The sequence below is a fragment of the Alosa sapidissima genome, chromosome 9, assembly GCF_018492685.1.
Source record: "Alosa sapidissima isolate fAloSap1 chromosome 9, fAloSap1.pri, whole genome shotgun sequence".
NCBI classification, from domain to species: Eukaryota; Metazoa; Chordata; class Actinopteri; order Clupeiformes; family Clupeidae; genus Alosa; species Alosa sapidissima.
In genome coordinates, this window is record NC_055965.1 from 32,306,599 (window position 1) to 32,331,548 (window position 24,950).

Here is a 24,950-nt window from a genome sequence, read left to right on the forward strand (position 1 = left end):
GGAAAATGACAAAAAAGTAATTTTGAGAAAACGGCCTTGAGACACAGCCCATGAGATTCCGTTCTCAGCCTAGACTCTCCTTTGAACTTTCACGATTGGTTGCGGAAGTGTCCTTTGTCAACGTCATGCAGGAAAAACAGAGCTTTCCAACAGTACTACACGTGATATGTTTCATATCACGGTCGCGGTAGTGAATGAAACTATAGAAAGCTAACTTTTGGTGAATTTAGGAGAAATATACAGGCGCGAGTAGACAAAATGTAATGAAATAAACAACTGAATGTGAATATCGGACTTTGTTGTTTGTTGAATACATGCTAAGGTAGCAAACTAGCTCAAAATTGGCCAGTGCATGAAAAACCAATGTTTTCACCTGCCGTGTCTCACCTTAATCGGTTCTATGTCATCTTGAAAAAAATGACTTTCTCTGTTTGTATAGCATATGTCTTTTGAAAGTATATATTTTTTGGGGCTTTTATGCATTTAATGCGACAGGACAGTGTAGAGTGACAGGAAGTGAGTGGGAGAGAGAGTCAGGGTGGGATCCGGAAAGGACCACGGGGCGGGAATCGAACCCGGGTCGCTGGCGTACGGTGCAGGTGTCCCAGCCAGTTGCGCCACAGCTGGGGCCTGTATAGCATACGTCTTTATCAGATAATCAAATTGCTGAATGTAGAACACCTGCCATTCTAAATCCATCTTGTAATTCTTCCAGGTGTAGCAGAACACCCACCAGTAACATTCTAAGTCTCTATGGTAACTCTTCCATGTGTTCCAGATCACCCACCAGTAACACAACAGAAGATCCATGAGCAGAATGATGAACTCAACCTGCAGCTCAAAGGAAGACTGCACAACTGCACTGTCTGCAGGAAGAGTTTCACGGCCCTTACTGAACTCAAGAAACACCAGCAAACACACACTCTTGGTGTTGATTTAAGCCAGAGCACTGGGAAAAGGCGTCATAAATGCGTCCATTGTGGAAAAGCTTTTTCATCAAGTTCACATCTTAAATCCCATATGCTGATACACACTGGAGAGAAGCCTCATGAATGTACCCACTGTGGAAAAGCTTTTTCACAAAATTCACATCTTAAATCCCATATGGTAATACACACTGGAGAGAAGCCTCATAAATGTGTTCACTGTGGAAAAGATTTCTTACATGTTGCATCTCTTAAATACCATATTTCGACTCATACTGGAGACAGGCCTCATAAATGTGTCCAGTGTGGAAAAGCTTTTTCACTAAGTTCACATCTTAAATCCCATATGAGAGTACACACTAGAGAGAAGCCTCATACATGTACCCAGTGCAGAAAAGCTTTTTCACAAAGTTCACATCTTAAAACCCATATGACAATACACACTGGAGAGAAGCCTCATACATGTACCCAGTGTGGAAAAGCTTTTTCACAAAGGTCAGATCTTAAATCCCATATGGTAATACACAATGGAGAGAAGCCTCACACATGTGTTCACTGCGGAAAAGCTTTTCCATACCGAATATCTCTTAAATACCATATTTTGACTCATACTGGAGACAGGCCTCATAAATGTGTCCAGTGTGGAAAAGCTTTTCTACTAAGTTCACATCTTAAAACCCATATGACAATACACACCGGAGAGAAGCCTCATACATGTACCCAGTGCGGAAAAGCTTTTTCACGAAGTTCACATCTTAAAACCCATATGAAAATACACACTGGAGAGAAGCCTCATATATGTTCCCAGTGTGGAAAAGCCTTCTCAACAATGTCAAGTCTTAAATCCCATATGTTGACACACACGGGAGAGAAGCCGCACACTTGTGTCCAGTGTGGAAGAGCTTTTTCATTACATTCAAATCTTAAATCCCATATGGCAACACACACTGGAGAGAAGCCTCACACTTGTGACCAGTGTGGAAGAGCTTTTTCATTACTTTCACATCTTAAAAGCCATTTTTTAACTCACACGGGAGAGAAACCTCATAAATGTGTCGATTGCGAAAGAGCTTTTGCACATTTGTCTGCTCTTAAATTACATATGCGAAAACAACACACTGATGAGAAGCCTTATAAATGTATCGAGTGTGGCGAAGCCTTCTCAAAAATATCAGATCTTAGTTTTCATATAACGACGCACACTCAGAGGTTAAATTGTGCTGCTCTGCCCACTTAGGTCGACAACACACCCTGCCAGAGTACGGCTCCGCCTCCTTCAGCGCCAAATATGGTCATTCCACTATTCATCTCCTGGCAAACACATGGCACGAATAATTAGTATGATGTAAATGTAAATCAGGTTATTATAGGCCAAGTTGGGGTCTGTCATTGAAGATGCATCTGTACAATGTAGATGCATGTGTAATGTATGTATGTATGTATGTATATTCAGTTATAGACTAATGTTTTGATGAAACTATAACTTCTTTCAATTCTTTAATTACTTAAGACTGGTCCTAAGTCCTGTTGGTGCAACCCTCTCCTGGAGCACCACAACAACGTGTGTATTTTGTGACTTAGTTCCATGTACCAGTTGTGGAAGCTATGACTTAACTACATTATTTGTATGTGATTGTATGTGTAATGATTATGACTATTGTGTAAACCCTATTGCATTTAACTGATAGTCTGTGTTACTTGTGCTTTCTGTCCAAATATGATCCTAAGAGTCTGTTACTAATAATCATTGTCAGCTTCTGCTTTAACTTGGTTTAATTGGCTCAATTTCAATGTTGATGAGTAGCCCATACTCCAGTCTAGTCTTCCTGGGTAGTTCCGGGTCTAGTCTTCCTGGGTACTTCCTGTGCAGTTTCAATTCGCCTTGTGAAAGACAGACAAAAGAAAAGACCGTCATTATAACAGGACTGGAAAGACAGAGAAGGGGAGAAGGAAGGTATTTATATATATATATATATTATATATTATATAGAGATGTTTTGGTTGAATTTAGAAAAGTTAGAAATGAGTTCCAGATCTCTTAAAAAAAATCAGGTCAAAGATCACCACATTTTTTGAGAGTCTGTTATGGGGTTCAAAGAAGTGATGGCAGTCTGACACTGAAGCATTGATGTTTCCAACCATTAACTACAATTTCCATTTGAACCACTGCTCCGAAGGTTGCTTTGGTACGGAAAAATCACGTGACGTATGACGGCCGAAGCAGAAACTGTTTCATTCTCTGAATGAATCACCTGAGTGGTTCGCAGCGCCACCGCCTTGTGAACCGATCGTGCTGCCACTGCAACTGGCACGGCCTCGTTTCTAGTCTGAATGGTAGCGCGCTCAAAGCATAAACACTTTAGGCTAATGCACAACATTGCGTTTGGGTTGTAGTAGCCTCTACTGTGACAAGCAAGTTTGTTTGTTATTTTATTACTAGGGAAGCATAGGAAGAGAGACAGAATTTAACGCCCAAAACAAAGCTTCATTTAACGCCAGAATTTAACGCCTAAAACAAAGCTTCATTTATCGCCTGTGCATCGGGAGACTTGCCTTCAATCTCACCTGTATGGGAAACATGGCAAAAACAAAGAAACCACAGCCAGCAAAGGAAGAGAGACATGTGGGAAAACTTTATTCTGATCGCTCCTGATCAATCTTTATTTGTAAAAAGAATGATATCCCATTCTTATTATACATGTTCACTACGTATGTGTGGGGGGTGGGGTGGTTGGGTGCGTGCACAAGATTTATTCACTAGTAAAACTTCCTGTCCACTATCTAGCCGGGATAATTTAGATGCAGCCTTGGCACTTTGCCCGGAGAGGTCGCTGTTACTGAAGCTTCGAGTAATGAACCCATTTTCGAATCAACTGTTCCAAGTGGTTCAGTGCTTCACCACAGCTTCATTTGCCCATCACTAGCCAGAAGGGACCTGTGCATCAGGAGACTTGCCTCCAATCTCACCTGTACGGGAAACAAAGGCAAAAACAAAGAACCCACAGCCAGGGGGCCGTGACACTCTCTCTGTGCGCACAAGGGTCACCTAGATTACAGTGCAGTTTATTTCATCACAGCTTCATTTGCCCATCACTAGCCAGAAGGGACCTGTGCATCACTAGTTCAAAGTCCATGTACAGTTGTGTGCAGAATAATAACAGTCAGTGTGTTTTAAATGTAATAAAGCTCAACATCCTAGCTGTTCATTCCATAATCATTGAATTGGGAACACTACACATTCAATTTCAAATCAAAATATGACCAAAATTATCAAGTTTGCTCAAAATCCTTAGAATAGCATGGGAACACTGCACATGCAATTTCAATTAAAACATGAGCAACATTGATGAAGTTGATGAATTAAGCTGTTCAAAAAAAAAAGCAGTGTTTGCATTTTTCTTTACAAACTCAAACATTTACTGTATAAACTGAAAAATGTCACGAGATTTTGCTTTACTTTGAATCACTGCACTAATATTAAGTTGCATTATCATTATTTCTGAGAATTGCTTCACATCTGTGTTGCATGAAGTCGACCAACTGGCACCTGCAAACAGGTATTCCAGCCCAGGACGATTGAACTACATTCCACAATTCCTCGGCATTTCTGGGTTTTGCCTCAGAAACAGCATTTTTGATGTTACCCCACAGGTTTTCTATATTGAGGTCTGGGAATCGGGCTGGCCACTCCATAACGTCAATCTTGTTCATCTAGAACCAAGACTTTGTTCGCTTACTGGTGTCTTTTGAGTCATTGTCTTGTTGAAACGCTCACCTCAAAGGCATTTCCTCTTCAGCATGAGACAACATGACCTCTTCAAATATTTTGATGGTTTGAAACTAATCCATCATCTCTGGTGTGCGATAAATAGGTCCAACACCAAAGTATGAGAAACATCCCAGATAGCAAGAGGCTGGCAGACCACTGTCGGTCCATTGGGGGCATAGCTGGCTGTCCACTGGCATTTTGCTCATCGGTTCTCTGGCGGGTTGCAGACAAATTGCCCAATATTTTGCCACTATTGGTCTAAAATCTTTTTTCATTTGTTCAGTTATACTCCATATATCATTGTATTAACTTTTCTTAACATTCATGACAAGTTCAATTTAAAGAGATGGTGGTCCAACGGCGGACCACAAGTGACACGCCACCGGCGGCATACCACCAGCGGTCCGCTATCTGCCAATCAGATTCTGCTATCTGGGATGAGTTGTGCACCACCATGCTTTACTGTCTTCACAGTGTACCGTGGCTTGGATTCAGTGCATTTGAGTTGTTGGACAAACTGTCTGTACTTTAGCCTATATGTGTAGTTCATGCCATCAATGTTAATGCATTCAGTGGAACTCATAATTTATCTTATTTTCACGGGGAAAAAATTGGCTTGTGGAAATTCTGATTGACTGGTAACCAGACATCTTGGCTGGTGATCAAAAAAGTTACAAAACATTGTTTGAATCAACCTTGATGTGCATTGCAAGTGACATATAGTTCTAGTAGTCAGTGACTTCAACCAAGTTGACACAAACCTGTACCCGAGTCAAAAGGCTGAATTTCTCAATATGCAATCAAACTCCGTTCCAGGCGGTGGCAGTATGTAGTTGTCTAGTTGATTCGCCAACCACGAGTAATTTAATATACAAACATTTTCCAATGAGTTCTAGTTCTACACGGGAGTTGTTTCGTTTAGCAATGCTAAACTTTCCGGAGATAAACACTGTTTGACAGCTTTCTAAACATAGCTTACCAAAATACATTGTGCACAGCAGTAGACTTGCTTGAGGTAGGCCTAGGTTACGTGAATGTGACGATTTATTAATCCTAAATTAACATATTGTTGCTAACATGAATGTATCACTAGACGAGGAGATCCAAGACCCAGTTACTCATCTGAGAGTTAATGTTGCCTTCTTAAAAAACACATTGACAGCCATTCTATTTCTTGTGTTGCTCTGGCTTTGTAGGATATAGTATCGTCTTTGGTTTGTTGGGAACATGGATCTTGGACTGCCGTTGAGCTCCTCTGACGGTAACGTGACTGAAACACACCAATTTGGCCTGAAAGTGGTAGTGAAAGAAGAAGATATAAAAGAGGAGGAGTATGGTCATATGATTGCATGTCCAAATGAAGAAGAAAAGCCCTTTGCAGAGCTTCACTGTAAAACTGAAACGGACATTGCAGAGCCGAACGTTACTAACACTGAAACGCTACAGACAACTACAGTGAAGATTGAAGTGAAGAAAGAAGAGGATGAGCACGATTATCAGCTGGAAAGTAAGTCATCTCGGATCCCGCATTTAGAGAAGATCCTACAGTACATTTAGGAAACATCCTACATTGCACTCAGAAAGATCACACCCTTTCACGTTTTCCCACATTTTGTTATATTTCAGGCTCATCTTAATACGGGCTTGATACATTTTCCCCTCATCAATCTACACACAATAGCCTACTCCACACACAAAAAAAACAGGTGTTTGATAGATAGATAGATACTTTATGAAGTGTTTTTGGAGTGTTTTATAAATGTATAGAAAATAAAAGAATGAAAACTCATTTACAAGTATTTAGATGCTTCTACAACTTTATTGTTGTCCATCTGTGCCCTAAATGAATTCATCAGACATTATTAGGAGGCACACATACCAGGGGCGATTCTAAATCTAGAGCTTTGCTGGGGACAAAATGTGCGCGCAATATGAAATAAATGGCTAGCCTACGGGTAGGCTACAAGCTTCAAAATCATTATTGTCACTGTCATACTGTAGGACCAGCACTCTCTCCCTCAATTGTTGTAAGAACCACTATCCAGCAACATCCAAACACATAGGCATAAGTAGGCCTATACTCACTACATGAATTTAATAGGCTTTCCTACTAACACAAGGGAAGCTTATTTTTAGTCAAAATTGAGATATACTTTCCTCCCAGGCAAGGGTCCTATAGTCATCCTGGCAATACTGCAGTTTTTTGTAGCTTAAATAGCCTACTAAAGCCTTCATATGACTTTTGGTGATAATTTCCAAATGTAGCCTATAATAATTTACACATAATCAGAGTAGTATAGGCTACTCTGATTCTGTATAGATTATTATAGGCTACATTTGCAAATGCAGCAAACTTATTTAAGTTTGCCATTAAACCATAGATCAAATCACAGCACTGGCTACCAACATAAATGTTAATGTTACCGTTAATGTGGGCATACCTCCCTCGTCCTCCTCATCTCTCCTCACTGTTCCTCTCCCTCTGCCTCTGTTCAGGAAGAATGTTGTGATGTCCATCTCTGAATAGTTTATCAGAAGGCTATGTTTAGTTTTACAGTAGGACAGCTTCACAAACACTATAGGCTACTTTTACAGGACTCTCTCTACAGTATACGTAAATCATTATTAATTCTCCGCATACGTGTGCATGCAGCCTGCGCATGGTGTGAGTGTGTGTGTGAGGGAGAGAGCACAAGCTGGTAAACTGTTGTTAAATTTAGGCTACAATGATGCTAAGCATTGAAAAACAGATGCTAATTATGAGGGCAACATTCTCTAACAGCGAGGAACTTGTCATTTTTTTTCTGTCAAACAAGTTGTGAATTTGTTGTAACATTAAAACAGGGGATGACTTACTCTGCGCTCAAAGTGATGTGATGAGCTTCAGCGGTTTCCACTGTACAACGAAACACTCGGAAGAATCATGTGACTGATTTTCATTGGTTGTTGCGTTCAATCTTACCCAGCTACAGAGGTGCTATTTCCTGATTGGCTATTATGGCCCCTTTCTTTTTTTCTTTGTTTGTTTTTTATTGGCTGGTAAGTGACAGGCTCGAGTCATGACTAAAGCAGGCACGGAGATGCGCTCTTGAATGCCGTTTCCAGCGAGAGCAGTGCTAGAATTTTACTGGGGCACTGGAGACTTTTATCAAGGCACGTGCCCCAGTGAATAAGGTCTAGTGACGCCCCTGACACATACAGTATCTATCTAGGTCTCACAGATGATGCTATATGTCAGAGTGAAAACCAGGGCACGAGGTTGAGACAATTGCCTGTCGAAGCTGCGATTGCCCAGCCAATCTGAGTAATCCCGGACAAAGGGTCTTGGTCAGACAGGTAACCAAGGACCCAATGGCCACTATGAATGAGATCCAGAGTTCCTTTGTGGAGATGGGAGCACCCTTACAAAATGACAACCATCAGTGCAGCTCAGTGCCTGGTGTCTTCCACACACACTGTTGGGAATAGTGGCCAAATAATTCAATCTTTGTTTTATCAGACCAGATGATTTTACTTCTCATGGTCTGAGGGTCGTTCAACTGCGTTTTGGCAAACACCCAGCATGGCTTCTGTCTGGCCACTCTACCTTAGAGGCTGATTGGAGGCGTGCTGCACTGATTGTTGTCTTTCTGTAAGGTTCTTCCACAAAGGAACTCTGGATCTCATGGACATACACCATTAACTGTTAGACCTTATATAGACAGATGTGTGCCTCTCCTAATAATGTCTAATGAACTCCTGTAGGCACAGGTGGACTCCAATCAAGTAATAGAAGCATCACAGACCACTGAGAGCAGCTCAACTGCAAGCGTCATAACAACATATTTATAGACCCTTTCAACAATAAAAACAAAAACAATGCTTGAACATTCTATTTGGGTCCCAATCTACTTCCTCTGCATTAAGATTACATATGGAATGTTAAAACGGAAGCCTTGTGGGGCCAACTATGATGCTGCTAATGGAACTCTCTTGAAAGGGTCTATAGAGTCCCGAAGTGTGACGTAGCGTTTCCATGACTCCAGAATCACTGGATCTAAACAAACGTTCAAAGTGGCTTAAATAGCATTGAATGTAGACATGTGGCATCATTTCTAGCTAATAAATTGTTTTAAATGTAGGCTATAGTCATTTAAACGTGCTTTACCTGCTAGGCAGCAGCTTACCCACATAACACGGATTCCCTGGCAGGTGTAATATAAAGAAACAACATTCCAGTGGATATTTCACGGCTTCTCAAAGACTGGCGGCTGTTAAGAGTGACGTTTTTTGCTTGAAAAATACAGTCAAAATACGTCCGTGAATTTAAGGATTTTAACCACATGCTGTGAAGTTACATGCAGGTCTCTTTTACGGAGGAAACCCATGCTAAAAAAAAAACTCTGTAGTCACAAATTTGATCGTGTTGGTATGAATATATGTTGTAGTATGTGATTCCTACAGTGTAAAAAAAATATACTAACATCTTAGAAACATTGGAAAATTATTGAAATAGATTAAGAAAGCTGCCGCTAATGGTGATTTCAATGGTTAGATTGGTTTGTTTAGATCCAGTGAAATTGCTGCCTTGGCAACGCAACGTCATGGCTTCGGTACTCTATTGACAGTTTCAAGAGAGTTCCATAATCAGCATCATAGTTGTTCCCACAAGGCTTCTGTTTTAAAGCAACACCAAAGAACTTTCCCTCTGTCGCACGTGTGCTATTTGTTTATCCAGCACCAGCTAGGCAAATAACAATGTCTACAGACAAGGTAGAATATGTTGCATGATTTATGAAAGTACGATGTATTGCGACATCAGATGCAAGTCAAATTTGTAGTTTCTTATGTCTCATTCCATCAACTTACTGATGCACTACCCGATCTGGCAAACTTACATAGTGCGGTTATAGCCGATAGAGGGCCGCAAAGCGACTGCAGAAGTGCTGTTCACCCTGTTACAAGTTGATGAACCACTGAAACGATTTTGGAAACATTATTTTAAGGTACAAAAAACTCTTTGGTGTTGCTTTAACATTCCGTATGTTGCGTTAGGGCAGCCGTGGCCTACTGGTTAGCTCTTCGGACTTGTAACCGGATGGTTGCCGGTTCGAATCCCGACCAGTAGGCACGGCTGAAGTGCCCTTGAGCAAGGCACCTAACCCCTCACTGCTCCCCGAGCGCCGCTGTTGTTGCAGGCAGCTCACTGCACCGGGATTAGTGTGTGTTTCACCTCACTGTGTGTTCACTGTGTGCAGTGTGTTTCACTAATTCACTGATTGGGTTAAATGCAGAGACCAAATTTCCCTCACGGGATCAAAAGAGTATATATACATACTATACTAATGAAGCAGAAGAAGTCTAGATTGAGAACAAAATAGAATGTTCAAGCATTGTTTTTCTTTTTCTTTTTCACCAGAGCTCAACTGCAACAGTCATAACAACATTTCTTTATACTGATGTAAATAGCATATTTCAGTCTTTTATTTTGAATAACACCTGTCCAAACAGTATTGGAGTGGGCTTTTATTTTGAATAACACCTGTCCAAATAGTATTGGAGTGGGCTTTTGTGTGTAGATTGATGAGGGGGACAAAAAACAAATGAATCAAATCTATGGTAATGGGGTACTGTGTAAGTAATCACCATTTAAAAACAAAATCTGCTTTCACAACGTCCACAAAACTTAAACTACACATTCTAGCTCACATTAGAAAAGATTTCTGTTAAAATTCCCTGTCAGTTCACTGATCCTCTCTGTCTTCTGTCATTACTAGTGATTACACCTATTTTTATATATACTTACGCACACGTATGCATTGTATTTGAAGTTAAATATTTGCGTATCATATTTGAATTTCTTGGGGAAACTTGAATTTCCCCTTGGGGATCAATAAAGTATCTATCTATCTATCTATCTACTGTATCTATCTATATTTAATTGCTGAATGTAGAACATCTGCCTCTCGCAATCATTCTAAGTGCATATGGTAACTCTTCCAGGTGTATCAGATCAACCACATACACATGCATTTTAATTCTATTTGAAGGTGAATATTTCTGTATTGGGTACTATTTAATTGCTGAATAGAGTACTGAAGTGTGACATTCTGTGTTCATGATGTCAGTGTCACTGGATCTAAACAAACTTTTTGGCTTCATAGCATTGAATGTAGACATGTGGGATTGTTTCAGGCAGCTCACTGCGCCGGGATTAGTGTGTGCTTCACCTCACTGTGTGTTCACTGTGTGCTGAGTGTGTTTCACTAATTCAAGGATTGGGATAACGCAATACCAACGTGTTGGTATGAGTATATGTTGTAGTATACAGTGTGAATATACTAACGTCTTGGAAACATTGTACAATTATTTAAGTAGATTAAGAAATCCACCATTATGATGACTACTATGGATAGATTGATTTGTTTAGATCCAGTGAAATTGCTGCCTTGACAATGCTACGTCATGGTTTGGTAAATACATTGTAAACTGTAAATCCGGTTTCTAGGCCAAGTATACTTACAAGGAATTTGGTCTCTGCATTTATCCCATCTGTGAATTAGTGAACACACAGAGCACACAGTAAACACACAGTGAGGTCAAAGTCAAAGTCTGCTTTATTGTCAATTTCTTTACATGCCCAGACATACAAAGAGATCGAAATTACGTTTCTCACTATCCCACAGTGAAGACAAGACATATTTTACCAATTAAGTCCACAGACAAACATAACATTCAAGTAAACAATAAATGAGTAAATAAGAAGGCACATACAATGAAGAAATAAGAGCAGCAAAATTGGGTTGAAATTGTGCATAGACAGTCAATATAATAGTGCAAAGTCAGGCCAATAAATGGCTGAGGTAGTTCTGTTTGACCTAAGTAAGCAAGTGGCATAGTGGTGCAAGTTATGTAAGAGCAGCAGAAGTGTTGTGTTTTCAGGACAACAACAACAAGTTGCAAAGTGTGCAAGTGTACAAGTGGAGTAGTGCAAGGCAGTCATTGTGGGTCCAAAGTCCAGGATGTTATGTAGCTGAGGGTGGAGGGGGGAGAGAATTCAGCATCCTAACAGCCTGGTGTATGAAGCTGTTGGTGAGTCTGGTGGTGCGGGAGCGCAGGCTTCTGTACCTCTTCCCAGAGGGCAGTTGATCAAACAAATTGTGAGCGGGGTGACTTGCATCACTCACAATTGTGGTCGCCTTGCGGGTGAGGTGGGTGGTGTAAATGTCCTTCAGGGAGGGGAGTGAAGCACCAATAATCCTTCCAGCTGTGTTCATTATGCGCTGCAGGGCTTTCCTGTTGTATTCAGTGCAGCTTCCGCCCCACACAGCGATACAGCTGGAGAGGATGCTCTCTCTGGTGCCTCGGTAGAATGTGGAGGTGAAGCACACTCCAGGCTTGTGCAAAATTCCGAATTTTAGAATGCGTCTCCATTCAATTCATGAATTGGAATTGGAATTTGAATTGAATTGGAATTTCAGGAATCATTCTCAATTCAATTCTGAATTGTGCACAAGCCTGGCACACACTAACACAGAGCAGTGAGCTACCTGCAACAACAGCAGCGCTCGGGGAGCAGTGAGGGGTTAGCTGCCTTGCTACAGCGGCGCTCGGGGAGCAGTGAGGGGTTAGGTGCCTTGCTACAGCGGCGCCCGGGGAGCAGTGAGGGGTTAGGTGTCTTGCTCAAGGGCACAAGGGCAGCCGTTCCTACTGATCGGGGTTCGAACCGGCAACGGTCACGACTGCCTCTTTGACCATCTGCCTCTCATTCTAATTCTCTATGGTAACTCTTCATTCTAATTCTAAGTCTCTATGGTAACTCTTCCAGATGTATCAGAACACCCACATGTAACACAACAGAAGATCCATGGACTGAATGATGAACTCAACCTGCAACTCAGAGGAAGGCTGCACCACTGCACCGTCTGCAGGAAGAGTTTCTCAGCCCTGAGTGAACTTGAGAAACACCAGCAAACACACTCTGTTAGTGTGAATGAACAGCAGAACAGTGATGACAAAAGGCGACATGAATGTGCCCAGTGTGGGAAAGCATTCTTAAAAGTTTCAAATCTTAAAACCCATATTTTAATTCACACGGGAACGAAGCCTCATAAATGCATCCAGTGCGGAAAAGCTTTTGCACAAAGTTCAAATCTTAAAACCCACATGCTCTCACATACTAGCACAAATACTCACATCTGTGTTCACTGTGGTAGAGCGTTTAAAACATACTCGTATCTTAAAATCCATGTACGAATGCACACTGGAGAGTCGCCTCATAAATGTGTCCAGTGTGGAAAAGGCTTTCCACTGCCTTCTAATCTTAAAACTCATATGTTAACACACACTGGAGAGAAGCCTCATAAATGTGTCCAGTGTGGAAAAGCATTTACAGTATCCACAGGTCTTGAACGGCACATGCTAATACACACTGGAGAGAAGCCTCATGAATGTACCCAGTGTGGAAAAGCTTTTTCACAAATTTGGTGTCTTAAAAGCCACATGCTAACACACACTGGAGAGAAGCCTCATCAATGTACCCAGTGTGGAAAAGCTTTTTCAAAAAGGTCAAATCTTAATACCCACATTAAATTACACACAGGAGAGAAGCCTCATAAATGTATTCAGTGTAGAAAGGCTTTTTCAAAAATTGCAGGTCTTAAAAATCACATGGTTACACACAGCGGAGAAAAGCCTCATAAATGTGTACGGTGTGGAAAAGCTTTTTCACACATTACCAATCTTAAATGCCACATGGCAGTACACACTGGAGAGAGTCCTCATAAATGTGCCCAGTGTGGCAAAGGATATACAACATCCACAGGTCTTAAGCGCCACTTGCTCTTACACACGGGAGAGAAGCCTTACAAATGTGCCCAGTGTGGAAAAGCTTTTTCACAAAATTCAAATCTTAAAAGCCACATACTCTCGCATACTGGAAAGAAGCGTCGTAATAGTCCAGGAGTCAAAGGCCAGAATCTTGGTGAACCTGGTCTTGTCGGTTAAAGATTTTTTTCTTGTTGCCTAGAGGTTACTCAATAAGAATGGGGAGGGTGCCCAGTGATATCCCTTGGGCAATTCGCTGTATGCATCTCTGAAGTTGAGTAGTCATAAATAGACCTAGATTTGTCCATAAAAACACCAATTGCATTAACATGTTGAAAGGATAGCATGAAATGTAAACCCATTATTTTCTTTTTCTTGCAGTAGTATGCCACATTGTGGCAAACGTAAAAGTGTTAAACTTTACCTCTATTTTTTTAAAGTATATTTTTTTGGCCTTTAATGATAGGACAGTAGAGAATGACAGGAAGTGAGTTGGGAGAGAGAGCAGGGGTGGGATCTGGAAAGGACCACGGGGCGGGAATCGAACCCGGGTCACCGGCCTACGGTGCAGGTGCCCCAGCCAGTTGCGCCACAGCTGGGGCCAAACTCTACCTCTGCACTTCAAATCTTCTTTTACGCTCCCCGCGGCACATGCCTGAAGTTGGAAAAATTAAAAGAAAAGTGAAGGAGCCAAAATGGTCAACTATATGTAACGATTACCGGTATAATGGTAAACCGCGATAAAAATCTTGACGATAACAATTACTGTTTTCATTTCAAATATCATAATTATCGCAGTTGATTACCACGGTGTGTTTAATCCTTCCCAGCTTCATCCGAGCCTGCTTTTGACATACAGTAGGCCTGGTACAATGAAAAAAAACTGTTACCCTACTGATTCTGTTGTCTAATTGATGGATTTAACTGCGTTACGGATTAGGTTACACCTGATTTTAAAAGGCGGAACATTTTCACCGCAAAACGTGTACTGTATTATGTAGCCACTCTGTGTCTTTTTATACCGTGATAATACCAAAAACCGTGATAATTTTGGTCACTATAAGCGTGAGGTTAAATTTTCATACCGTTACATCCCTACGGTCAACTTTATCACTATTCTGCACAGGCAACATAGGGTGTAAACCCAATTGTTTTGTTTGTGGCAATCTTATGTCATTCTGCAGACAACTTAAAAGCATAAACACTTAATTAACTAAGTGCATGTTGAACAGATATGCCTTTAGACCCCTCTTGAAAGACCCAAAACTATCACGGGGCAACTCATTCCACCAACTAACACGGGGCAACTCATTCCACCAATATGGAACCACTGAGGTCTTGAATTTGACCTAGAGTTTCATATGTAGGGTGGGTTGGGTGGTGATCCAATCATTTGAAGTGTAGCCTATGTTGTGTTCAACTGTATGTTGATGGTGTTGTGTGTGACACCTGACAAGGAAGTGGATGATGTGAAAAAGAGAAACACATAAATAGGCAAACAAAAGTAAAAGTCTTTCAACGTGGCGAAAAAGGCAAGTTTTTCATTCATGCAACGGAATATGAAATAACTTAATGCACACTCTTACGCCGAAAATGGGCACAAACATATTAGTACATCTCCTCTACTATATCCATTTTATCATGAAAGTTACAAAGCTGGATAGTAAAATATCATGTTATGTATCTGCAAAGGAAATGTAATAAATATTATTTAAATGAAGTTTAAATGCGTCTTCTATTATTTGACCTCTGAAAATCCATGGCCAAAACGTTTGTTTGTAACTTTCTGTAGAACAGTAGAAGGTTGTAATGTTTAACAGTTACAAAACATTCTCAGAGTTTCATTTTAACACAGACAATGGATGAAGAACGGAGTTACCATGGATTTACATTACATTTGGAATTTACATTACATTTGGGATTTACATTACATTACATTTGGAATTTACATTACATTTGGAATTTACATTACATTTGGAATTTACATTACATTACATTTGGAATTTACATTACATTACATTTGGAATTTACATTGCATTACATTACATTTGGAATTTACATTACATTTGGAATTTACATTACATTTGGAATTTACATTACATTACATTTGGAATTTACATTGCATTACATTACATTTGGAATTTACATTACATTACATTTGGAATTTACATTACATTTGGAATTTACATTACATTACATTTTTACATATTACATTTGGAATTTACATTACATTTGAAATTTACATTACATTTGGAATTTACATTACATTACATTTGGAATTTACATTACATTACATTTGGAATTTACATTGCATTACATTACATTTGGAATTTACATTACATTTGGAATTTACATTACATTACATTTGGAATTTACATTGCATTACATTACATTTGGAATTTACATTACATTACATTTGGAATTTACATTGCATTACATTACATTTGGAATTTACATTGCATTACATTACATTTGGAATTTACATTACATTTGGAATTTACATTACATTACATTTGGAATTTACATTACATTTGGAATTTACATTACATTACATTTTTACATATTACATTTGGAATTTACATTACATTTGAAATTTACATTACATTTGGAATTTACATTACATTACATTTGGAATTTACATTGCATTACATTACATTTGGAATTTACATTACATTTGGTTAACACTTTTTTTAACCAAAGCGACTTCCAACAAGGGAAGCAAGGTGCGATAAGGATAAATTAGTGCAGCGTTAGTTAGTGCTACCAGAGACTTTCTAATGAATTTCCCCTTGGGGATCAATAAAGTATCTATCTATCTATCTATGAAGACACATGAACACATGCACGTCACATGAATTACTTGTTGGTAACAGCATCTGAAATAATTAGTATATTGTGGAAAATGTATTTTAAATGCTATGTTTATATGCTAAAATATACAATGACTGAGGAAGCCTAGAGACAAGTCCATAGCAATCAGTTCATGTGTTGAATTTGCTGTTACCCAGTGTGCTTTGTTGAATGGTCTCAATGTTTTATTATTTCATGTGAATACTAGAGGATAACTTAGTATCTGAAGTAATGTTATGCAGGAAGTGTGTGTTTAGTTTTCATGCTTATTGTGTTTCCACAACAATGTTAGTGAGTAAATCTACCTAAATGGCTACCATGTTGGTGGAGTGTGATGTGTAAGATCAGAAAGCAGAGGTTGATTTCAGAATGTTATCACAGTATGTCTTCATTGTGCAAAGCAGCGCCTTTGGCAGGGGAGGGTGTGTCTATTTTGTAAATTCTGTCGGAGGGTCATTGAAAAAAGAATTGCAGGCAAGGGAGTCTTTTTTTGAGTACTGAAGTACTCAAAATCCCTCCGGTGGCCCCTTAAATAAATAATGAACAGCACCTAAGTTCATCTAACTTGTATACACAATAAATGTACTAGAGTTAATGATGATCCATCAGTATGCTTTGGAGATGTGAACCAAACATGCATGCGAGTTATTCGTGTGACCCCTTGTAACCTTGACCTTTGACCTCAAGACCTAAATTGTCTTGCCAGCTCTGACAACTTATAGTGGGTAAGTAGACCAAGTTTGATGAATATCCTTCAATTGGCTTAGGAGATATCATCTAATATCAAGATGTACTATCATATGTTTTTGGCCCAAAAATCATTGTACCATGCTCCATTCAAAGCCATATATTTTTTTCTGCGCTGTAGGCACCACAAAGTCTTAATCTACAGAAAAGTATGATTCAAATGATACCAAATATGCTTAAGTGCTCTATTTACTTCCACCTTTGACCCTTTTCTAGGCTAATTCGCTCAGACTAATTAAACTGCTTTGTACAATCAAATTGATTATTCAAAATAGTATGAATATTTGCTTACTTGTGTTGAAAATAGGCTTCTCTAATAACATTAATTAAATCATTTATTTGATAGCTCTGAGAAACAGTGTCATCTAGGCAACCCCTTGCACACAGAGAGACAGATATCTTGTTACGTGTGTTTAATAACCCCAGATTGGTTAAAGGAACTGTATGTAAGAAATGTATTTCAATTAATCATAAAATGGCCCTGATATGTCACTAGGCATTAAGAAATCATGTTCATTTCAAATACTTATATCACTGACAACAGTAGTACAGCCAGGATATTGTCATTTAAAAAGTGAAGTTGCAGCCCTCAACTGATGTTGATGTTGTGTTTTGTCATGTCATGTTGTGTTTTGGCCTGATGCGCCACCCTCCACCTATCTACTAATCACAAAGTCAGTAGTGTTTCGGCATCCGGGTTGGCAACCTTGAGTCGAGGGGGAGGCGATACACCGCTCTAGTATTTTGAAAGTGATTGCCGTACCAGTTTTGACCACAATCTTACATATGGTTCCTTTAAGTGCATGAAACGATTTCCATCAAGACAAATAACAGCATCCATCCATTCATTCCTCCAAACCGAAAAAGATCCAAATCAAAATGTCTGCAGTAACACTCCATTCCAGGTGGTGGAAGTATTTTATAGTTTTTTTGCCAACCACGGTCCACGAGGCAATTCCATAAGCCACAGTTCGATGTAGCGATGTTGGGTCAAAAATGCTCAGTTTTATGAAAATAAACACGGTTTCACGTCTTATTCTACATAACATCAGATCAACTATCTCCGTGTGTGGAGCAGCGGACTTGCTTGAGGTAGGCTCGTTTAATGTAGCCTACTTGGCGACATTGTTAGACGCAGTAACAGTTGTCGTTACTCGAACTGATGGATTAAAAGTAAACCAAGCCATAAGCAATACGTAACAGGCAGCTAATGTTGTTTTCCCTATTTTATTTAAAACGAAAAAATATCTATAATGGCAACCAAACAAAATTAATGGGATCATTTTTGGTCCGTTGGGAACATGGATCTCGGACTTTTGTTTACTGGCTGTAACATTACTGACACGCGGCAGCTTGACCAACTGGGTGTGATGGTGAAAGAAGAAGATATAAAAGAGGAGGAATATGGTCATATGATTTCATGTCCAGATGAAGATGAAAAGCCCTTTGCAGAACTTCACTGTAAAACTGAAACAGACGTCACAAAGTCCAACGTTACTTACAATGAAACACAACAGACAACCGCGGAGATTGAAGTGAAGATTGAAGATGATGAACAAGAACACGATTATCTGCTAGGAAGTAAGTCCTTTCAGATCCTCCTTCTGGATGTGAATCCCTTGTAACCATGTTTATAAAAAACGTATATTAATGATAACCATAGCAACCACAGGAAGGATTGTTGTTGTGTAACCTGAATCAAAGTTTCATTTCTCAATATCAGCTCATTAGTAAAAGGCAGTCTTGGGTTCAAAGACCATAATCAATTATGATCAAAGGAAAATTCCTGCTTTTTTTTCTTCACATACCGTAAAATCCTCAAATTGGGGCTGGGGTCTTTTATTTACTTAGGTTGCGCAAAGCACAAGCAGGCCTTTTATTTGGGGCAGGCTTCAAGGCAGGCCTTTATTTTTTTTATTAGGCTTCTGTTGTAGAATTTTATTTTTAGAAATAAAGTAAAAGGCTACTCTTAAAGTGGGCCAACACTGTTCAACACTTCCTGTCACTGGCATACTGGTAGGCTATCCAAAGCAGAAGATTTTCGGTTTGGTTTGGGATTTAATTTACTTTTGTACTGTTTGATTATATCGCTAAATGTTGGGACTGATAGTTGAAAGTTTGTCAGGATTTCCACCTGCTGTTAATTGCGAGACAAGGCAGCCGCTTTCATTCATTCATTGAATGTGTGCTGCATGGCCGGATCTAGAATAGGGCTGGGAGGGGCAATGCCTAATTGGTCAATTTTAATTGACAGCTATTGAATCACATTTTTCTAATTCGTCCCGTCTGAATTTCGAGGGTGCTGATTTGCTGGTTGGATAGTACAAATACCGGAGCAGCAGCGTTCCTCTACCATTCCACACTGTGTGCATCACTTGCTGTTTCATAGTAGAGAGGGCTTAGCTATATTTCCATAAAGGTTATAGTATAGGCTACTAGATATAGATTCTTGTTGCTGGTTTAAATAAAGACCTTTAACTGTAGTGTTAGTAGTGTTTGTATTATTCTTGTTTTGAATAAGGTTTGTTTTTTAGCTAATGTGCATGTTCGCTTTCTAAGGTGATCTAGCCAGTTAGTTTGTTAACATTGGTCATTCCTTAACTGTGTTATAAGCAGGCTGGGAATTTACGGCGGCCACGTCGTTGCCCCTTGCGTTGGCCGTGATGTCCCTTTGAAAATCGGAGCCACTTTCTGTATTCTGCTTTGCATCCGACTAGCGATTTTTATTTAGCCTGTGGCCTGTCAAATTAAGCTTAGCATTCACAACGCAAATTAATTTAGCCTATGTCTTTAACGCAGTGGAGAATGTGACGGCGCACGGCAAGAAAGAAAGTGCGTCCAAATTCACCCATTCTTTGCTGAACTAGCCTACTCCCGATAGCCTACTCTTCACACAGATATGACATGTACGGTACTGTATCACATCACACGAAAGAGCTTTTTCTCAGCTTTTATTTTTTTTGCGTAGTGTAAATGTTGTGTGTGTGTGTGTGTGTGTTTGGGGTGGTATTCATTGTGCCCACCCCAAATTTCTATTTGCCTCCCCAATCTGAGCAGCCTAGATCCTGCCTGGTGTGCTGTGCTGTAATGGAAACTTTATTGCGTAGCCAAGTAGCCTAAATTGTTTTATTTTTAAATTATGCATGATTTACTTTTTTATTAAATTCATAGGCTGGAATGCCTCACACCAACAATTGTGTTTCAATGTAGTACTGCCTCAGCCTCTGGCAAGCTCAGAAGGGGGCGTGTTGGATACCTATTGTGTAGGACAATGACTTTTTATTGGCAACAGTATTAAACCAACCAACAATATAAAATATTAAGAAGAGCTCTTTTATTTCCGGCTTGTATTTTGGGGGCCAGCCCTTATTTGTCCGAATCGACCACGCTTCCGGCTATGAATAGAATCCCAGTCGTAATTTGAGGATTACGGTAGATCTCTGTTTCTCAGTCACTGAGCAGTTAGTGGTTTTTTTTTTTTTTTTTAGTATAAATAGACTTACTTAGCACTCTCTCGTAAGGTCATTTTGACTTAATTTAATAAGAGAGTTTTGAGGAGTCCTGTCAAGACAAATATCCTTGTTTTCATGATGGAAATGTCTTAAGTTTGACTCATTTTCAGTCAAATGATCTCATGAGAAAGGTAAGTCTCTTTATACTGAAAACAATACTAACTAGATTTTTTTAGATAAGCATTTTTCACAGTGTACCAGATAATTGAATTACTAGATGTAGAATATATGCCATTCTAAATCCATATTGTAACTAATTCTAATTCTCTGTCTCTATGGTAACTCTTCCAGGTGTGTCTGAATACCCAGATGCAGCGCAATAGAAGATCCATGGACAGAACGATGAACTCAACCGGCAACTCAAAGGAAGGCTGCACCACTGCACGGTCTGCAGGAAGAGTTTCACGACCCTGAGAGAACTCAAGAAACACCAGCAAACACACTCTGCATAACACTGGTAGCAAAAGGTGACATGAATGTGCCCAGTGTGGAAAAGCATTCTCAAAAGTTTCAACTCTTAAAACCCACATTTTAACTCACACAGGAAAAAAGCGTCATAAATGCATACAGTGTGAAAAATTGTATTCCCGTGCTTGGCGTCTTAAAACCCACATGCTAATACACACTGGTGACAAGCCTTATAAATGTGACCAATGTGGAAAAGCTTTTACAGCATCCACAGATCTTAGACTGCACGTACTCACACACTCTGGAGAAAAGCCTCATAAATGTGACCAATGTGGAAGAACTTTTTCAAAGAGATCAAGTCTTAATGGCCATATGATGACACACTGGAGAGAAGCCTTATAAATGTGTCCAATGTGGAAAAGGTTTTACAACATCCACAAATCTTACACGGCACATGCTCACGCATTCTGGAATAAAGTGGAAGAAGTTTTACACTCAGATCAAATCTTAATATCCATATGATGACACACACTGGAGAGAAGCCTCACATATGTGCCCAGTGTGGAAATAAAAAGGTTTTGCACTAATTCCATATCTCAAATTCCATATCTTAGTACACACTAGAGAGAAACCCCATGTAAGTGTCTAGTGTAGAAAAGCGTTTTCACAAATTGCACATCTTAAAATCCACATACTAAAACACACTGGTGAGAAGCCTTATAAATGTGACCAATGTGGAAAAGCTTTTACAACAGCCACAGATCTTAGACTGCACATGCTCACACACTCTGGAGAAAAGCCTCATAAATGTGACCAATGTGGAAGAAGTTTTTCACTCAGATCAAATCTTAATGTCCATATGAAAACGCACACTGGAGAGAGTGTGGATTGTGGAAAAGGTTTTGCACTAATTCCATATATCAAAACCCATATGCTAGTACACACTGGAGAGAAACCCCATGTATGTGTCCAGTGTGGAAAAGCGTTTTCACAAAGTTCACAACTTAAAACCCACATGCTAATACACACTGGTGAGAAGCCTTATAAATGTGCCCAGTGTGGAAAAGCCTTTAGAACAGCCACACAACTGAAACGTCACATGCGTATACACACTGGAGAGAAACCCCATACAGTACCCTCCAGAATTAAATTTGGTAATTGACTAAAAACATGTATAAAAAATTATCTTTTGATGATTCATTGTACTCTCACAATGAAAACAATTAGGAAAAATCCACCCTTGAAGGGAAGCAAGTTTATTCTGAGAAAAAGGAGAATCTCATGAAGAAATAAATATTTTTAACAAAAACATGTTGCTCACAATTATTGGCACTCCTAGAAAAATCTTATATACAAAACCATTACAAAAGCATTTTCCTATTTAATTTCAATTTATTTAAGTTGATCAGAGTGTCTGTGAACTTTCAGAAGTACTTCATGACTTTGACTCGGCGGCCATATTGCAACGCTTTTTGGGCACTTATCGGGCATCTATTTCGGCAGAAATGCGCGTGGCTTCACGACACCAATCTTGCTCCAGCGGCGACTGGCACGATGTCTTCACAACACACCATATGATTGGCTCAATGTATTCACAACACACCACATGATTGGCTCAATGTATTCACATGTCGACATTGCTGCGGAAGGAATGGGATATGTGTAGACAACGGCCATGTTGGCGTTACAAACTAACCCCATGCATTTCTATGGAGGATTTTTGAGTGTGGTGTCTCCTCATTAGAAAGACTCTGTCTAAACTTCATAGAAAAACCGTGGGGTGAGTCAAAGACGAGAATGTGGACCTAGGAATCTGGACGATCTGGGGAGATTTTGTGAAGACTTTAATCTTAATTTTAAGTGTTAAATCCCTTGCTTTGTATTTTCAAACTTTATAGGGTGTCACAGGAGAATTTACAAGCTGTTTTATTGGCAAAGGAAGGTATTACAGGAGTGCCAATAATTGTGATTACAAACAGTGCAGCATGCAAGACTAGGCCTATCATTATTTTTTACTCTTATAAACAAGAGTACACTTTGAAATGGGTCTTACATTTTCCTTTTTTGGGGGCACTGACTCTGCCGTGACTCTCCTGTTCCTAGATACACTGAACTGATTTAGTTTGGGAGAAAAGAGATAAAAAGCCTGCCTACCCTAAAAACTGATTGGTTGATTTAGCGAAACAGGCCAATCAGGATGCTCTTTGTCTTGGATGCGCTCAGACACACACGCACCACCCCTCTCTCTCTCCCCTGTCGTGTGCGCGCTACACTCATATGCACACGCGATTTTAGAGGTCTCCCTCTTGCGTGCACGCTCGTGATCGCTCGCTCTAAATTCCGGGAGATTTTATCTAATTTGCGGGTGTCAGGGAGCCGCTATCAATATGCGGGAGACTCGGGATGTCTGTATACATGGCATTTAGGCAACCTTTATTGCAGCGTTGGCACGGCAAGATGTCCAGACTAGTGCAACAGTAGGCCTAATTTTCGTTTTTTGCGTCCTGCCTCGTCCGGTTGGCCGTAATGCCGCTTTTGATGTGAAGGATCACAAGAGAAGAAAACCTGGCTGCTCCCATTATCAACCGCAGCCCGTTCCTTATATTGTTGTTTTGTGTTATTTAAATTATTTTTTAAATATCTGGTCATGCCAGACGTATTTCACAAATATTTGAAACAATGCAATTACCCGTTTCCACCAGGGGGGGGCAGTGCTCCCCCTGCCCCCCCACAAACTCTGCGTATGGAAACCAGTCGTTTTGGTAAAATTTACAAAATTAAGTTATTGTGCTCACATGAATGGCCATTAACCAAGCTTTCCAACGATATATGCATATCGAGGGTATTGAAAATAATATCGCTAAGATAACAGCATCCAAAGTTGGCATGGTTCCCCTGTCACGATACGCCAGAAGAGGAGAAAATCACCTTTTTAAGTAAATTGTCACGTGCGATAGTGTGAGGACACAGCTATTATTAGCCATACGGTAGTGTTACTTTGAAGCAGATGATTGACTATGTCCAGTTTCACTGGACATAGTCACTGGGCAATTCCATGTCACTGGGCAATGTGTCACAAGGTGTCACTGGGCAATTCCATGCAAAATTACATTTTTTGTAACATCCATAACGCCAATAAAATGTGATGGTATGATGTGAATGATTACATGAAATTTGAGCATTTGCTATTTTTGGCTGAAGAATGTACATGACAAAAAATGAATTATCATTCACATCATACAAATGCCAAGGCATTTCACTGGCGTTATGGATGTGACAAAAAGTCAATTTTCTGTGGAATTGCCCCACTATAGAATATAATTAATGTATTTCGGGGGAAGTAAGGTTAAAGAAAGGAAGTTCTGTGTACACAGAATGTGTATAGGCCTACTTTTAAAATGCGCTAGGCCTACGTCAATAGAAAACGTCTCCTGGTCCATAAAATGACGCCAGGATATTTCTAAAAGTTCGTGCTTTTGATCGTTTGTGCCCTGAAAGGCAAGTCTTTCACATTCATATTCGGTTACATCTGCCAAGAACGATAGAGAGCTGACACATTGAGTAACGAGTAATGGGTTAATTTTAGCTCTACCGTAAAACCTTATATGTGATCCCGTGAGAGAAATTTGGTCTCTGCATTTATCCCAATCCGTGAATTAGTGAAACACACTCAGCACACACAGTGAACACACAGTGAGGTGAAGCACACACTAATCCAGGTGCAGTGAGCTGCCTGCAACTACACACACACATACACGCACACACACACACACACTTCACCTGCCAGTGACGGAGCAAAGCAGCTGAGTGCAAGAACCAGTATTGTAGTTATGTGCATTCTTTTAACAGTCTCATATGATGTTCATTTAACAGTCTTATAGGGAATGAATGAGTTGGCATAGCGGTTAGTTTTACGTATTGGCACATAGTACA

At 39.8% G+C, this 24,950-nt stretch overlaps 3 protein-coding genes across 8 annotated transcripts in view; 2 read left to right on the top strand and 1 right to left on the bottom strand.

Moving 5' to 3' along the window:
• Window positions 1–24,950, bottom strand: part of LOC121718789 (zinc finger protein 708-like) — a 712,111-nt gene that overhangs the window by 398,353 nt on the left and 288,808 nt on the right. The window lies entirely within an intron of this gene.
• LOC121718874 (gastrula zinc finger protein XlCGF57.1-like) overlaps window positions 1–24,950 on the top strand; it is a 404,172-nt gene that overhangs the window by 7,776 nt on the left and 371,446 nt on the right. Inside the window, exon 3 of one of the 2 annotated variants that reach the window (XM_042104250.1) lies at window positions 779–2,613. The exons of the other annotated variant lie outside the window; for it this stretch is intronic. Coding sequence (XP_041960184.1) covers window positions 779–2,163 — 1,385 coding nt within the window. The 3' untranslated portion in view covers window positions 2,164–2,613. Of the gene's footprint in view, window positions 1–778; window positions 2,614–24,950 lie in introns of those variants that run through there. 2 annotated transcript variants of the gene reach the window in all.
• On the top strand, window positions 5,587–22,246 carry LOC121718916 (zinc finger protein 664-like). Of its 2 annotated transcripts, XM_042104353.1 has the most exons (4): window positions 5,587–5,710; window positions 5,892–6,202; window positions 12,503–12,820; window positions 22,014–22,246. In XM_042104353.1, the coding sequence occupies exons 2-4, from the start codon at window positions 5,923–5,925 to the stop codon at window positions 22,037–22,039; spliced, it is 624 nt and encodes a 207-aa protein (XP_041960287.1). In that variant the 5' UTR covers window positions 5,587–5,710; window positions 5,892–5,922; the 3' UTR covers window positions 22,040–22,246. The 2 variants fall into 2 exon arrangements, with proteins under 2 accessions (XP_041960287.1, XP_041960286.1); XM_042104352.1 differs by lacking the exon at window positions 22,014–22,246 and having other exon boundaries at window positions 12,503–14,243.